The 16955-nt window shown below is 35.7% G+C and overlaps 2 protein-coding genes across 3 annotated transcripts; both read right to left on the minus strand.

The window, feature by feature from the left end:
• Positions 1 to 320: 320 nt before the first annotated feature.
• On the minus strand, positions 321 to 9141 carry LOC145773127 (deubiquitinase DESI2-like). Of its 2 annotated transcripts, none has more exons than XM_082584782.1 (6): positions 9038 to 9141; positions 4074 to 4114; positions 3763 to 3835; positions 3459 to 3552; positions 2893 to 3034; positions 321 to 2592 (listed from the first exon to the last, which is right to left on the minus strand). In XM_082584782.1, the coding sequence occupies exons 2-6, from the start codon at positions 4110 to 4112 to the stop codon at positions 2419 to 2421; spliced, it is 522 nt and encodes a 173-aa protein (XP_082440908.1). In that variant the 5' UTR covers positions 4113 to 4114; positions 9038 to 9141; the 3' UTR covers positions 321 to 2418. The 2 variants fall into 2 exon arrangements, with proteins under 2 accessions (XP_082440908.1, XP_082440909.1); XM_082584783.1 differs by lacking the exon at positions 9038 to 9141 and adding an exon at positions 7812 to 7827.
• Positions 9142 to 12858: 3717 nt separating this feature from the next.
• LOC145781267 (cytokine receptor-like factor 3) lies at positions 12859 to 14327 on the minus strand. Its single transcript, XM_082593046.1, has one exon. The coding sequence runs from the start codon at positions 14263 to 14265 to the stop codon at positions 12862 to 12864; it is 1404 nt and encodes a 467-aa protein (XP_082449172.1). The 5' UTR covers positions 14266 to 14327; the 3' UTR covers positions 12859 to 12861.
• Between the last annotated feature and the right edge of the window lie 2628 nt (positions 14328 to 16955).

The following is a 16955-nucleotide window of genomic DNA, read 5'->3' on the forward strand; positions in this document are numbered from 1 at the left end:
GTGACATTTTCCTATTTGTGGTACGTAAGCACCAAAAATAGTACTTCTGCCAACCTTGCCAAAGTGCTCAAACTGCAAGCTAATGTATTACTTAGGTTATACTTCGGCCACGTCTTGCTTGAAAAACTGCAATCAGATGCTTTTAAAGATCGGACTTCGTCGTCAAATGTGTCGGAAAATTATTTCGTTTATGTACAGCAAGTTCTACAAAACGAACGGAAGGTCAAAGCTATTCATCTCATCAAGTTTATCTTTGTGTGACGATGTTAATGACAGTGCCACAACCCCAACAAATTCAGCAACATGTCAATGACAAGTGGTGCAATAAAAAGCTTTTAATTCTGTTGTTTATATTATGGATATCACATAAAAAAACACGCAGCCAACAGTACCACTGCCTCGAACTCTGTGCCTCGAGTGGTTAAACATGGACATGCAAAATCAAGCGAGCGTGGAAATAACCAATCCTGATACGCTCAAGAAAAAAACTAGAAATGATACAATATTCTATAAATTAGAAGATTTTTCAAGCTTTTGTTTTCTCGGTCTCTTTGTATAGAAAGATGAACAGTTTTACGCTGCAAACTCATGGAAATAGAGCCTATATGCAAACAGATACAACTACAAGCAATAAAAGCGATAACAAATACGAACACTTTTTATATCCTGAAATCCGATTTATTTTCGACAATTTGCTATTAAGTCTTAAGTATGTGTCCACGCTTAAATACTGTGTTGCTAAAACTCTCTTCAACTATTCTGACAAATGACTGGTACATACAAAAATATGAAGCAAGCAAAAAATATTATTTTCAAAACCCGATGCGTCAGCACATCCGCAAGCGGGATATGTTTAACACTTTACTTCTAATGGATATACAGAATGACGTTGGGTGCAAAACGTACAGAACAGACGAATGTAGAACGATAACACATAGTGACGTTGACGAAATACAATTAAACTCACTGACAAATTTTGCCAGAAAACAAAAATGAACAGATAAATTTCTCAAGAATTAACTTGCTATGGAATCAAATGCTGATGAGCGTAAAAGAAACTTTGTTCAATATGCTTTAATTTGTTTCAGCTTTAGGGCATAGGCGTAGACTAATGATAGGGCGAGTTAAACTCTCTTACTAGACAGCTCAACATTTTGCAATCCATCAACTGGTGAATGCAAACAAAGCACGGGAGTTTGCTTTGCTATCAAACGATAACACAAATAGTCTAGTAACACTTTTCGGGTATGATAAAAATCTGAGATCGTTTGACGAAAATTGTAGATGTTAAACACACATTTACAAAAAATAAATCAATAATTTCCAATACTTATAGATTTTCCTTGAAAACAAATTTAAATGATAAAATATGACGTAATGGATTGTTATTGCAGACTTTAATAAAAATTCAGATAATATGAAACCAAGGAACTTTCAGAAATAATTGATTAAACTACCATTCAACGTTTTATAGGCAGAGAAAACTTTACCAGCCCGCATTCAATACTCGGTGCGTCACGGGAAGCCTCACTTAACTCTTAAAGAATAAATCCACCTGATGTCTCTGGATTTATTAATATTCAATTGAACACTGAGAATATCTCCTTATAATGTTTGTAATGTATTGTATTGAGTTTAAAGTTAACCGTTGTTATTGCGTTCATAAACGTAGTTGCACTGATGAGAATTTAATATTGGAAAACGCGTTCTGCAACACTGTTTTTTGCACTCTGCAATGCCTGATGCAGATTTGTCTGTAGATTTCCATCACGCATTGAAGCGGTGATCTGATCATGAAATTTTTTAGGGTTCGAGAAAAAGTTTTCTCTGCCTATAAAACGTTGAATGGTTGTTCAATAAAAATGCAGTTGGAAAAAAGTGTGAATAATGGTTGCTACGCAAGAACAGTATTTATTTAGCTCCTATCATAACAGCTACTGTGATAGAAGTGACTCAGCTGTTCCTTTAACAATTAACATGATTGAGATCAATTATTTTATCTTAAGTGTGCTAACTCACTCTACTCTTGAAATTAACCGACATACTTGGTCGCTTGAATATTATACACTACACAGTACTGTAATATGAGTGCTTTTTCGCATATGAATGTGAATGTACTGCATGTGCCTTCACCTGAAAAAGCATTTATGTAATGAAGATACCTCAGACACGCCAGAGAAAACAAACTTTTATATTTGAAATCGGCGCCCCGATTTAGTCAAAGACCATGAAAAGAAAAAAAACTCTCAGCGGTTAGTTTTTATAGCATCTCAATGCTGTCGATGTACTGCTTCTAAAGCAATAAGTCAGAGAGATACCGGTAAGATTCCTTTAACGTCGTAGCTACATTAAAAAGTCACAGTTTTTACGAGAGATTTACGACGTAGAGTCACAACAATAAACACAAGTTTTGTTGTATTAAGTCCTCCGCTGGTCGACATCCGCCATGTAGTCTTGTGGTTCTCCGATGTTGTTAGACAGCGCAACTGGGGTCAGCCATTCTTGGGGCAAGCAGCGTTGCAGAAATGGAATGCAAGAACTGACATAGGCGAGTCGATTGATCCATTTCGGTATTTGTCTTCCGCACAAAATCTGATAAATTATCTTCGCTTAAATCTTTATACTGAGGAAAATTTGTATGCACTTAAACTGCGTTTTTGAAATTGCGGACTTTTTGAAGCAGTAGTAGGTTTAGCAGTATCGTGGGTCTATGCAATTCCAACCACACCCTGCTCAAACCCTATAGGTATCATTGAAAACTATCATCAAGAAATTTTACAAAAAATACCACAAACTAAGCCTACTTTTGACCGAGTCAACTGTGTTCATGACTTATTAAACAAAACGGTCCAAAATACAGCATGGATCGCAACATGTTGCTTTTGGCCTTACCTCTGAGTATGAGGAAGAAAAATGATTGCAATTTTTATGCATTAAGTGATACGCATCTCCTTTGAATTCCTTTCCCAGTTGCTCAATGATATTTTCAATATCACTTTGAGAGAAATCTGTCATACCAAGCACTATGCTTTCTCTGTAGAAACAACATTTCTGATGTTAAAAACCGTGTACAACATTGAAAGGAAAAGTCCCATTGTTTTCTCTGCGAAATTAAAACCTTTTACTCGCGTAAAGTTTTATTGGTTCAATATCGCACCCAGAAGTGCGCCGGAATAAGCCATTGAAGTAAATTCAAAAGAGAAATGTGTCAATCTTTTTAGTCAATAGCACTTTAAAATCTAATATTTTCGAGCACGTTTGTACAAACTCTGAAAGTTAGTTCAACAATTTAGAACTTGCATTACAAGAACAAACATTGCGGGAAAAATAAAGCAAATGCTTACCACCTGGTAATCTTCATAAATTGATGCATTACGCATTAGATGTAGCCTAACAGTAAAGCTGCTACAAGGTAACAGATAAAAATTAGAAATAAAAAAGCAGAAGTTGACTCTCACCTAAACCTGAACGATTCCCCTAAATCAGTAGTGTCTCTTGGGGCAATTTCAAAAACGCCTGAGAAAGAGAACTGATGGCCTCCATAAGCGAATTCTGATAGATTGCAATTGAAATAATTGTTAAATGACCCTTTTCAGCAAATCCATCTTATAAACCTTTTAAGCAACGTCTTGTTGCAAAAAGGTGATACGATTAACCTGCTAAAAAAGACACATCGGGAGCTTTGTGCAAACGTGGCAAAATTTTTAATCAAGGTGTCAGTAAAACAGTTTATAAAAACAAACTTTGTGAATTTATACCGACCTCTATTATATACTTCGACGCCAGTGTGATATACGCCAATGCCTATGTTCGATGTGTATCCATTAATCCAGTTCTGAAACAATGGCAGAAAACATAAAACACACAGTGCATTTTATCTTAAACTGTTGAAGTTTGAACATTTACTGAAATGCCAACTTCACTTGTCTCGATGAAGGTTAGCAAAATGTGCAAAAATCCTCAGTTTTATTTACAAATTTGAAATGAAAAATTCCACACAAATGTAACGTCGTTAAATACAAAGGCTTTTAACAGCACAAGCAAAAGTAAAATATAATTTCAAACTGACTTACAATATCATATACGTTGAGTATCACCGGAACACTGGCCATTCCTATGCAAAAGTAAAAATGTACAGCATTACGATGACTCATTTATTGCAAAAATTCACCACAAACTTCTTTAGTTTTAAGTTGCCCTTACATCTCCCATTCAAGCATACTCTCATTCAACACATTTGTGTCATCTGCATACGGTCAGAATGGCTCATTTCGGTGAATCCAATTAGGAGAATATTCGAGAATTTGTAGAAATTATTTAGGTAAGCAGTTTTAGTGTTTGCCTTTCCATTAACCTAATACTAACCATTTACTTAACCTAATAATTTATTTAATTAAGATTGTCCCTCGCTTTTCAAAGTCGACAGTTAAATTTGTGCTCTCCAGGTCAAAAATAAACTAATGAAAAATCAAGGCCTGGAAACATGTCAAGTTGAAAAATTTGTAAAAAAATTGTAAGTAGTTATTGCAAAGAATTCGTTTTTCAAAATTGATCAGGAATCGTTAAAGAACATGCGATTTGAAGATATGTTAGAAATTTGCTGAATCAACAAGTGGAAAGAGGCAAGAAGTAGCTTTACATATATCGAAATTGACTCTTATAAAAAGTCGGAATGGCCCGTTTCGGTGAGTCCGATTTGGTGAGTCCGATCCCAATTCGGCGATTTTTTCAAATTTTTTTTTTTAAATTATCGGGTACCGTAGCCTAATTGAATACATGAATTCAATAAGGGCCCAATTACCAGAAATGTGATTTTGAGATAAACGCGTTTTATTTTTTACTGCCATTTATCTTAGTGCCGGAACTTCAATATTGGTTATATGTTTAGATATACTGGTAAGTAGTAATAAGCATGAAAATTTCATCAGGGGGAGGTTCTGCTACGAAACTGTGGGGAAGTTAATCCACCAAAATTGGGCCCTTTTACAAATCAACAAGATTGTATGTGCTACCAACTCTTTTTTGACTAATTTATTAATAAGAAAATGGGCACAGAATATAATAAGATTGATTCAACTACACAGAGAAAGGCAAAACTATCATGCAGCAATGTTTACAACATTTCAAAGTCATGGTCACTCTTCATAACCGGACTTTTCTTCAGGTTCACCGTGAGGCATGTGCGTATTCAAGGACTTCATGTATTCTCTTCCCTCTTCTCCCAGATATCGTACCAGTGACTGCACATCTTTTACTTTCTTAGGATTAACTGAACATGGACCACTGTGTAGGGGTTCAGTGGGGTATTCCACCCGGGTGAATGCTGGTTTTAAAAGGCGAAACTTTTGTTCGATCGTTCCATTCATATTTGTAGAGGTTACGATTTGTAGCTTGTTAGGAGTATCATAGTTAAAAACTTTGTACTGTGTTATTTTCCAGTCCTTCACGTTGGTTTTGTAGCATTAACCAAGTGCAGCTTTGAAATCTTTCATTTGATTTCCTTTCGTGACTGTTAGCTGGAAACGCTCGCGTATCATTTCGTTCCATCAGGAGTACAACTCCACATGGTCTCGTCTTCTCTGCATCCTCTCGATAATGCCGAACTGTCGGTCACATGGTTGGTAACTGTGACCGCGCATGGGCAGATGGTGTGTTTCAGAGTCAAATCTGCTATTCAATACTAAAGTATGCAGGTATTGCACCATGGTATTGTTGTGGTTTTGGCCACGACACCCATCGGTAAATACATGCAATTTGCGTGCATTTGCATCAAGGTGATTAGTGATGTAGTCGTGAAGGCAGCTCAAGACCTCATTTGCACCCCTTCTAGTCTCTGTTTCAGGCCAGGTATATATTCGACTTTTACCAGTTTTTGCCAAATGTATACCAAAAACAAATAACGACAGATGCCGGCTATAAAACAAATCTCCTGTTGCAATGTGTGGATATGGCATATTTTGCTTAAAATCAAAACACAGACACTCTGTGTCCTCTTGGTCTTTCGCCAGTGCAGTTTTTCTTTCAGTGCCGTAAAGAATACTTTGGGTTTTCGCTTGTGTATATCAAGTTTGACTTTCAGTGCTCTCTTAGCGGCAGCGTTTGATTCAAGCTTTATGTTTTCTTCATGCTCAGCACACACTGTGCATACATCTGTCTTTGGTCTCCCAAAGCCATAGTTGAAATTTAGTTTGTAGTACTCATAATAGTACTGATACTTCACTTCACAGTCAAGCTTTTGTGGGTCTTTACCATCTTTGTACTCAGCATAATGTTGTGGATAATGTTTCTCGAGAAACAAAGTATACTGTACATCTTAAGGACATTGAGGTCAGACCCAAGATAGCGCTTTTTGTTCCCGTGACCACCATAGTGAGACACCCGGTAGGGGAAGCTGCAAATATGAGTATCAATTTTAAGCTTGATATCATCACTTTTAATAATCTGTTTGCCATTCTTCCCTCTTTTGTCCTTTGGTGTGGTTCCTTGGTATCCAACATTTTGTGGCATCAGTTAGCCCAATAATGCATCTGCTTTTGCACCTAATAAAAGAATAACAAACACTTTAGCCTATCAGTGCCAACAAATAGTACTGTAGTGACAGTTAAAGATACCGGTACTTAATAGCTGCATGAAGGGCTATACCATGATACATAAGCACAACTAGAAACAAAAAATATTGCTGAAACTGATTACCAGTACTGAAAGGAAAGACCAAATCAAACACATGGGCCTACGTCAGTTACTGTAATGTTAAGTAAGCTATAGGCTAGGCCTAGCCTAAAACTAAAAACTCAACCATAAAAAATAAGTTGTTCTTTGCTACAGAAATTAAGTTATTATACCTGCAGTTGTTTCCAGTTTTTCTAGCATTGATCTTCTTTTCTTTGCTATTGGTGTAACTTTTCCCTTCAGCCCTCATTTTTTTAGCAGCATTCCGACCCCATTCTTTTTCATTCCTTCTTTTTCTTCCTCTTACTTCACTAGCTTCTTCACAAGTTGCATCAGTAACTGTTGGTTCAGACATCTTTATAGGAATTAACCTTTTTATTCAGAGATAAACTGAAGGCTACCGTAGGCTACTGTATAACGACAAGGCTGATGCTGTGGGCTACTCAACCAGTACCACAGACCAGTAGACTGTATGACAAACTAAACTAGTGCTGCCAATTCCAATATTACTAATCTTTATTCAAAGGAAAGTAATCTAAAAATGCAAAAATAATGTTCAATACATAAATAGTAAGCTGTTGCTATATTTAGCTACAGCTGTAAAAGTCCCACGAGCAAAGTCCCGCAGACTACACAAAGCCAACACTGTTTTCGCTTTAGCTGACTGAATGCAACAAGGGCCCAATTCCACCAGTTGGGCCCTTGTTGCATTCAGTAGAAATATTGACCGAGCATTTTTCACGTTTTGGTTAGAGTAAATCGGCTGTTTTTGCACGCATCATTTAGAGGACACCAAGAAGAGGAGAAAAACACAAAAAAGTGAAAATTGGCAAAATGTGGAATTGGGCCCTTTTTGAATTCACGTATTCAATTATCATTGCCGTTTTAGGGTTAGGGGTTAGAGGTTAGGAACTTACCGAATCGGACTAACCGAATCGGACTCACCGAATAGTAGCAGACCCATAAAAAGTAAACTGTTCAGGACTAATTTGCAATTGATTATTATTAAGATAGAACTTTAAATTATAATAAACTTTTATCATTAAATTGTCAGTAAACGGGTGCCATGACAAACCATCAATAGCATTGCAAGTCATAAAAGTGGCACTGGCTATAAACCACAAAAAAAAATGCTAAAATACCCTCATTACAATAGCCTTTGTCTGGGGAGCAAGTCTTTTAGGCGCTGACAATTAGGCGCTGGTCTAATAGGCGCGCACACTGTGGCATCTGGATATTTAGGTGCGGAGCACTGTGGCGCCCGGTCGTTTAGGTGCTATTCCTAGTAAAGTCTGTAGATAGTAACAGCTTGGCAGCTTGCCAGAAAATTATATCATGGCTTCCGTGAGTGAAGCTGCTTAAACCGGCAATGCTTTTCACATAAAATGTTATATTGAACAGAAAAATATATTGTTGCTTTATTGATTTATTATTGTTTTATGTGTTGTTAGTCCAGGTTTGCGTTTGTGAAAGCTTTATCAATAAATTATTCAAGCTTCCGAACATTATGTATTGGAAGTAATCCTACGGAAGTATTCCTACGTCGTAAATCATGGCAGATCCATAGTCTTTGCCTGTCCTATTTTGGCTACGGCAATAATATAATATTTTGTGTGAAAATCATTGCCGGTTCAAGCAGCTTCACCCATATATTTTTCTGTTTAATATAATATTTTGTGTGAAAACGCATTGCCGGTTTAAGCAGCTTCACTCACGGAAGCCATGACATATTTTTCTGTTCAATTTAACATTTTGTGTGAAAAAGCATTGCCGGTTTAAGCAACTTCACTCACTGAAGCCATGACCAACAACGCACACGCATTAACAAAACAACATATTTTTCTGTTCCATATAATATTTTGTGTGAAAACCATTGCCCTACGCCCCTACCTGCCAAGCTGATACAATCTACAGACTTCACTAGGAATAGCACCTAAACGACCGGGCGCCACAGTGCTCCGCACCTAAATATCCAGACGCCACAGTGTGCGCGCCTATTAGACCAGCGCCTAACTGTCAGCGCCTAATAGACGTGGACCCTTTGTCTGATGCAGACGCTGGTGCAGACGGATGTCGGATACGCGTCCGAATGCTGTGAGCACGAATGACGCAAGACCTGAAAGTAGTGTAACGGGTACAGACATAGTTGCTTTTAACAGTTATATTATATCTCAACACAAACTTTACCATCTCCCTTGGTATATGAATATGAGCAAGCGCTTTTCTGCAACAAGTAGTTGTCACAAAATCGGAATTATTACATAAAAAAAAAATCGTAGCATTTTGAATTGAGTACAAATTTTGAACTTAGTTTGCAGTGGAAAAGTTATATTAACTTTGAAGATATAACATATATATATATACTTACCAGTAGCGGCTGTGACAAACCTTGAAAAATTAGTCAGAGCACCAAGCAGTTTTATTTAAATCAAAGAAAATTAAAAAAAACTTAAACTGTACCAAAGTTGTATCTATTGGAAAACAAAAACATATACATTAAACTGGAATAAATAGCTCAAATTTGAAAGCAAAAAACAGTTTGTACGTATAAAGTAAAACTTGCAGGGAAATCCTTCACACTTGATTAAGTAACAAAGCTAAATTCGACGACAAACCGCATCAGTATAACCGAGACAAATAATGATATTTTTGATTGCAAAACATTCCACATCATCACATAACAATTCCAGCATCACACATCATATCTGACATATCATGCTGAAAGCCAAGCATGTACAATAACATGGTGCGATAACGTGTAAAGCAATCTCCGAAAGGAAAACCTTGTGGTAGTCAACGTTCAAAATAGGCGTGCGTGGTTGGTAAGACGCTATCAAGTCAGATCGAAAGTTACTGACGTTCAACGCTCGCGATACGAGGAACAAAGGACGGAAAACCGTGAAATTACAAACAAAACCAAACAACACTTAAAAATTTCTAAATTTGTTTGTCGAAATAAACTTATTTTAAACTTCTGTAATATTTTTTATAACTCAACCGTGCTATACAGCATTTAACACAGATACACAAAAGTTAGTCATTAATTTGAACACAAGAAGGTCAGATCAGAGAAATCATAGAAGTGGTCAACCAATACAGCCACTTACAACACAATTCTTAAATAAAAAAGGAATCAGAAATGAAATACAAGCAACAACTTGGTAGCATACATTGTATACCCATAGCGCTTTGCTATACCGCAGTCCGCACTAAAAAGTAAACATATTAGCAGTGATAGAAATGGCAAGACTAATGCTAAGTTTACTGCAAAAAAGTGAAAAAACATATATAATATAATCTGAATAACGAAAACTGCATGTTAAGCTCCACCTAAAGCAACATGGATGCAGTCTATCAACTGCATATGACAACCCATAAAGTATGTTTGGTAGCCTAATTTGTCAATTGTTGAAACAAGATTACCGTACAATGAATGAATAACTTTCAAGTACTATAGTTGAAAAGTGATTAGAATCTAAAATGTTTAACACTTTAAATTACAACTCATTTGCATAATTAATTGCCAATACATCAACAGTTAATAAATCAATGATAGCAGTGTGAAAATGAGAAATCACTGAAAAAAGTGGTGTTTGTATGAATGCATTGCACCAAGCAGCATACTTAACATGAACAAAGCACTCAGAAATACACCATGCTTCCAAGTATAGTACCTCGCTAAATGGACGTAAGGTTTGTGCAATGTTAACAATCACTACGTGATATGACATAGTACCTCACACAGTCTATTAGTAAGCTATTGATATGACGACAGTACAGGAAGCTTGCTGAAGTCTCAACTAACCACACATTCTGATGCCGTTTTTAGACAATCACGTTAAACTATAGGCTACCTAATCGGAGTACGAGTTAAATTCATATGCATGTGACTTCATGGTGATTTTTGTGCATTGCAATGGCACATTTTCACAAATAAAGATGGAGTCATAACTGATATTTATTAAGTCTGTATGAGTATCTATTTTTGTTTGTCAAATCTCTAAATCAAAGGTAGTGATACATAATTTTTAACACTTATTCCAAAGTACACATCTGGCAAGCATACATATGATACAAAGCCATTTAAAAAGTCTTTCAACCCAGTAATTAGAGTTACTTTAATATAATAAATTATCTATACAGTGAATAAGCATTAAACACTTAAGCAGTGATTAAAAACATGCAAGTACAAACCTAGTGAAACTCTACCAAGATTTAAACAACAAGCGCCCAAGTTTGGAGAAAAACATTAGATTTGCATGCGCACAGATAACCAGTGATACCAGTTTTCATAGCAAATTTTCATGTTTAATTTCTTCTGATATTATAGGTGAAAAACGCTTTCTGATGGCGGCTACCCATGTTATGATAAGCACTGTCGCTAGCCAGAAAATCCCAAATGAACTTCAACTCATAACTATTGACTCATACACTTGAAGTAAAAACAATTGGTTCTGGAGGCAAGCAATGCATGGCTGATGGAATTAAGGGAACAAGTTGTTTTGTAAAACCTCAATTGGAAACTGTACAAAGCTGTTGCATTAAAGTGCATTATTTCTATGCATTTTCTCAAAACTTTTCAACCAGGGTACTTTTTAACACTGCTATGACATGTAAGGAAACAATGGATGATTTTTTAGCATTTTGATAGCAGCTATATTGCGTAGCCTAAACAGTGAGACAAATAAAAATACTGTGTTGCTAGAAAATTGTAACTTTTCAAATGCAATGACACAACACAGACAGAGCAGATTGTTGACATTCTTCGCATAAGGAAAAACTACTGACATTTTTTTTTTTTTTTTATATAAATAAAGGTTAAAGTCTAGATCAGACATGTGCAATGTTACAGAACAGCCTGAACAAACACACATAGCCTACCATTTGGGTTTGTGGGTAACGCCTAGAACATCACACAACTACTTAAAGCAAAAGAGAAAATTGAATTGAGTCCTGTCTTTGTCATGAGTTACCAAGGGGGGTGGGGGGGGACTTGTATACCTGGGACTGGTAGATAAGTAGCTCTGTCTGGGGGTTACTTTGATCACATGCTTTTTATGAAAAAGTTTTTAATGGACAAAATTATGAAATCATATATGATCAAAATTACCCAGTACTTCAGCAGTAATGTTGTAAGGATAGAATGAACAAAACAATGTGGAATGAATGGGTAGCCTGTTGGGTAAATGCGATTTACTTCACTTAACCATGGATGATTGAAAGGAATTCACTATGTCATAAAAATATGCCAATGGGTGTAATAAAGGTAGATTTAGCAAATGTTAATTGGCAATTTTATAGGCTTACAAAAAGCAACCCTGTTAGACTGAGAATATATTCACATAAATTTTTATTAAGCGTGGCTAAAATTTACAAAACTTGTTTTTGCATAAACAAATAAAAGGTTTTGCTTTACATAGATAAAGTAAGATATATCAATTTCGCTTCAACAAGTTGTGTACACATATTTATATAGTCTAACACTCGACAACAAACGTTGCTGAAACAAAAAACAACACATACAAAATAATAATTGGGTTGACACATCAGTTTACTATTCTGCCAGGTTTGTAAAAGCAGATATATAGCATTGGAATATTTTAGTAAAAATCTACAAACTTTATTTTATTTATATTTATTTACAAACTTTAGTTTATATATTTATTTTTTCAATTAAAAAGTGTATTGGAACAGATTTTTAGAAAATTTATGACATTAGCCTATCAAAGTATGACGGAATATCAAAAAAGAGACTAACTACCATGAAAGTTCTGATCATGGCAAAGCAGTGTTAATCTCAAATTAATTATTAATTTAATAAGTTGTGTGATATATATACGCCACGGGATGTGTGATGTTCAGTGATATATATATATATATAATATGATACATATATAAACGAGACAACTAAAAATGATGCTGACAAATCAAAACAAAAAATTGTCAAGGTCCTAAATGTATTAGATAATGATGTATGCTGCAAGGTTAGCCCAAAAATTTGAAACATGAAACTTAACTGGATAAATAAACACAAAAGTCAACTTTAAAAAAAAGGTGGTCAACACTGATTGGCAACTAAAGATATTTTTAACTTAAGGTTAAATATAGACCCAATTTATAAGCACAAGCAAAGAATTGCCAAATGGTCTTCTCTTCCACGTTTCACAAATATTACAATAAAGAAAAAATTGTTTATATAATTGAAATCCGCCAACCTGGAGATTGGAAGAAAATAGCAATTCCCAAATTTTGTGGGTGAAAAGACGTCCCAGGTCGTGCAGGAATCCAATCAAAAACTGCTTCTTGCTCACCCAATGTCAACACGGCCCTGTATGTGGGATACTTTGACTTTCTAGATTCAAGTGATTTTTCTTCAGCAACACTCAAATGGAATGATATAAACATTCCTCTACTTAACTTGCTGAATCGAGTTTGACTGCATACGCCATTGACCCATACATGTCCATCTGCTGTAATACAAAGTGTGCCATCTTTTGTATGAATACCAGTAGCTTCTGGGTCACGCTTGACACACAAAGCAATACAATCACATTTGCTTCTAGACTTTCCTTCAGCATCAACTTTGAATGTGATGGGATAGCCAACAAAATAAGAAGAAACTTCAGAATACAACACTCTACCAATACTTGTCTTTTTTGTGGCCACTTTCTTCTTATCAGTGACAACATAAGACTCTACGTCTTTTGGAGACGACCAGGTAAATCCGGGCATCATGGTCATCTTTTCCTGATATACACTCCAAGGACTCCATTGTTTCATTGTTTCACTACTCTCAATATAGGAACAACGGCAAACTCTAAATGTATACACTGTGTTGGAAAATAAATTTCTGACTGTATATGATGTTTGCCGACCAATATATTCATCTCTGAATAAGTTTCTTTCTCTAATCGGTTTGTTTTTGTAATCATTCATACTTAATTTACCATGATAACTTTGCAATTTATAAAGGTACTGTGTATCTTCATCTTTTTCATCATCTTCTTCTACATTATACCAAGATACAACGATCCCACCAGGAATTGCTTCAAGACCAATGATCTGCACAGGAGATTGTCTGCATATCTTACCTTCTAATTGGACGGCCTTTGACACAGATGAAATAAATTCACTGTTAAATATCACTGATATACTTGGGACTTCTATAGCAGATGGGACTTCTGGCACACTATCCAAAGCTAGACTATGAGTCATTGTTATAAATTTCTCCACCTTGTTTAGGCCTGACTTCATCTCCAAATCACAATTTAAAATGTTTTCACCAGATGTGATTACAGCTGATGCTTCATCAATGCCTTCGCTAACAACAACCTGACAATCTTGAAGAGGACTTAGTGCTTCTTTTTCAATGATGTTGATTTGGTCAACTAGTGATCTTTCTCTTGCCTTCATTTCTTCTATTAACATTGTCTGCATTGTTGCAAAATATTGCTCTACTTCTTGTTTAGCATCATTGGCAGTGCTGGTCACTTGAACAATAGCAGATTGTAGCTGATTTTTGCGACCTTCAAGCTCGCATTTATGTTGCCTGGCACTGTCAACAATTTCAATAGCGTCTTGAACACTTTGTTCCATGGCAATGACAGGTTAAAATGATGACTGTACACAATTGTAAAGACAATTACAAAGTTTTCTTAAATTTTATCAAAAGAAATATCTGAAATGTGTAGTGAACAACTGAACAAAGGAATTATTATCAGAATATGTGATAAACTTGGTTTAGTTGAGATACAAATTTATCACATCTTTGTGCAGCAGAATCTTAAAGAAGATGCATTGCCAAATTATAAAGAAATTAGATATTTTTACATAAAGTATTACCGGTTTGTAGTTATTGTGCATTTTAGACAAAAATATGGGCTAGGCCTATTCAATACTTATGTACTTGCAGTATCGGTATTATTATTCTTTTGGTGGTGTTCGGCTTTTTTTAATTTTTTCTTTCGATCTTTTCAAGGTACGAATTGTTCATGGTACGAATTAGGTTGCACCCGACTTCGCTTCACCAAAAACTTGGCCCACAGGGCTGTCTTTAAACGTAGCAAACCACAAAGTTGCCAGATGGTATATTTTTTAATTGTATTTTTTTTTCTTGGCGTTTTATTTATCGGGTGCATGTTTTTTAAAACCCTTTTGAATATGTTATTTGTTTAGTGTTGATGTCTTATTTTTATCAGTAAAAAGATATCAAAATCTCTGCTTTGTTGGTTATGGTTAGTTTTGATATAAATACATTTAAAGCAATGCCTTTGCGATCAACATTTGTGAGATGTTGAAACTTGAAAGGTAATATTAACGCAATATTTGGTAGTCAGACATTCGAGAATCAGTAGTTAATCCCTTAGACCATGGTTGGGTGAGTTCACTAATCACTGGTTCTCTAAAAACCAGGCTGCAGACGATAAATAAAACTTAACTTTTGCAGGTGACCGTAGTTCCTGGGCTACGCCGTGTGACACAAAAGAAAGAAGTTCCTAATGACAAGTCTTTGTGTGTTTGTTTGTTTGTTTATCTTTATCCTGCATTGCGGGAAAGCGGACTTGAGCGCTATGCATCGGTGTACGCCTTCCGACATACACCTGACCCACGCTGCAGCCGACGGCAATGTCAGTTTCCGGTTGTCTACTCTACTTATGACTTAAATTTGGTACTACCCATTACTCGAAATCAATCACTAGGTAGAGGCAATTATCGTTAAGTTTCTTGCTCAGAGTGTTTAGAATGTAAGGAATATTTTTTAAACGAAACCGGTTTTTCCAAAAGTTTTGGTAATTTGAAGTGTGTTTAAAATGCTTATATGCTTTGGCTCCTTTTTGGGCTATTTGCAAAAAAAATTGGTTTGAAACGTGTTTTTGGCTGGGTAAATTTGTGGAATCTGGCAACTCTACAAGGTTTGCTTCTTTAAATGTAGCAAACCTCGCAAATCTTGAGAAAGGTTTCTACAATTGATGGCCGATGAGGTTTTCAACTGTTCACAGTTTGCATCAAATAGATAGGCCTAAACTACAGACAACCTTATCATTACTTGCTGCTAGTCTAAATCTATCTTCTTTAGGGAGACTATGAAAACCTATTGCGGTAGGCTTTCAAATGCAGAAACCTTCTCAAGCTTTGCGAGGAATTCGGAGTTTGCGACATTTAAAGACGCCCGCTGAGAAAACCTCATAACTATCAATTGACAAATGCACAGACCTTATTAAAAGTCATAGCCTAGATAGTAGCTACCATCACTAGATAACTGTACAAATGTACAAACCTTGTGAGGTTTGCGAGGTTTGCTACATTTAAAGCAAACCTTGCAGAGTTGCCAGATTCCACAAAATTACCCAGCCAAAAACACGTTTCAAACCAATCCCAAAAACAAACCATTTTTTTGCAAGTAGTCCAAAAAAGAGCCAAAGCATATAGGTATTTTAAAGACACTTCAAATAACCAAACCTTGGAAAAACCGGTTTCGTTCACAAAATATCCCTTACTTTCTAAACACACACAAAAACTTGTCATTAGGAACTTCTTCGTTTTGTGTCACACGGCGTAGCCCAGAGCTGGAACTACGGTCGTCTGCAAATTTAAGTTTTATTTATCGTCTGCAGCCCGGTTTTTAGAAAACCAGTGATTAGTGAACTCACCCAACCATGCTCTAACTAAGGGATGGAGTACTGATTCCCGAAGGTCTGACAACCAAATATTGCATTAATATTAACTTGCAATAGGCTATCTCACAAATGTTGATCGCAAAGGCATTGCTTTAAATGTATTTATATCAAAACTAACCATAAATAACAAAGCAGAGATTATGATACCTTTTTATAGATGAGAATAGAACATCTGCAACATCAACACTAAACAAGTAACATGTTCAAAAGGGTTTTAAAAAACATGCACCCGATAAATAAAGAGGCAAGAAATTTAAATGAATACAATAAAAAATACCATCTGGCAACTTTGTGGTTTGCGAGGTTTGCTACGTTTGCTAGGTTTGCGAGGTTTGCTAGGTTTGCTACATTTAAAGACGGCCCTTCAGAGTTCCTTTTTTTAATCTTCTGATTTCTGAAATCTGAAGGAGCAATAAAAGGTTGCCAGGTATATTAAAATTCGGAGAAAAAAAAAACGATAAATTAACCTATTTTTATATGCTGTGTCCGACTAATAGTAAAATAGTAGACCATTCGGACAATTGTTTGTGCTAATATTTTTTATTTCCTATGACATTATTGAAATTCTAGACAAAATAAAACATCCTTTTACTATTTATCTTGAAATGT

Source organism: Aplidium turbinatum, chromosome 1, assembly GCF_918807975.1.
Source record: "Aplidium turbinatum chromosome 1, kaAplTurb1.1, whole genome shotgun sequence".
Taxonomy (NCBI): Eukaryota; Metazoa; Chordata; class Ascidiacea; order Aplousobranchia; family Polyclinidae; genus Aplidium; species Aplidium turbinatum.

Bases quoted from the DNA above. Each gene is read 5' to 3' on its own strand.
- LOC145773127 (XM_082584782.1), bottom strand. From the start codon at position 4,112: ATGGCCAGTGTTCCGGTGATACTCAACGTATATGATATT. The intron at 3,836-4,073 runs GTAAGTCAGTTT...CCATTGTTTCAG, and splicing joins TACTCAACGTATATGATATT to AACTGGATTAATGGATACAC. The intron at 3,035-3,458 runs GTGAGAGTCAAC...TTGTTTCTACAG, and splicing joins GGGGAATCGTTCAGGTTTAG to AGAAAGCATAGTGCTTGGTA.
- LOC145781267 (XM_082593046.1), bottom strand. From the start codon at position 14,265: ATGGAACAAAGTGTTCAAGACGCTATTGAAATTGTTGACAGTGCCAGG.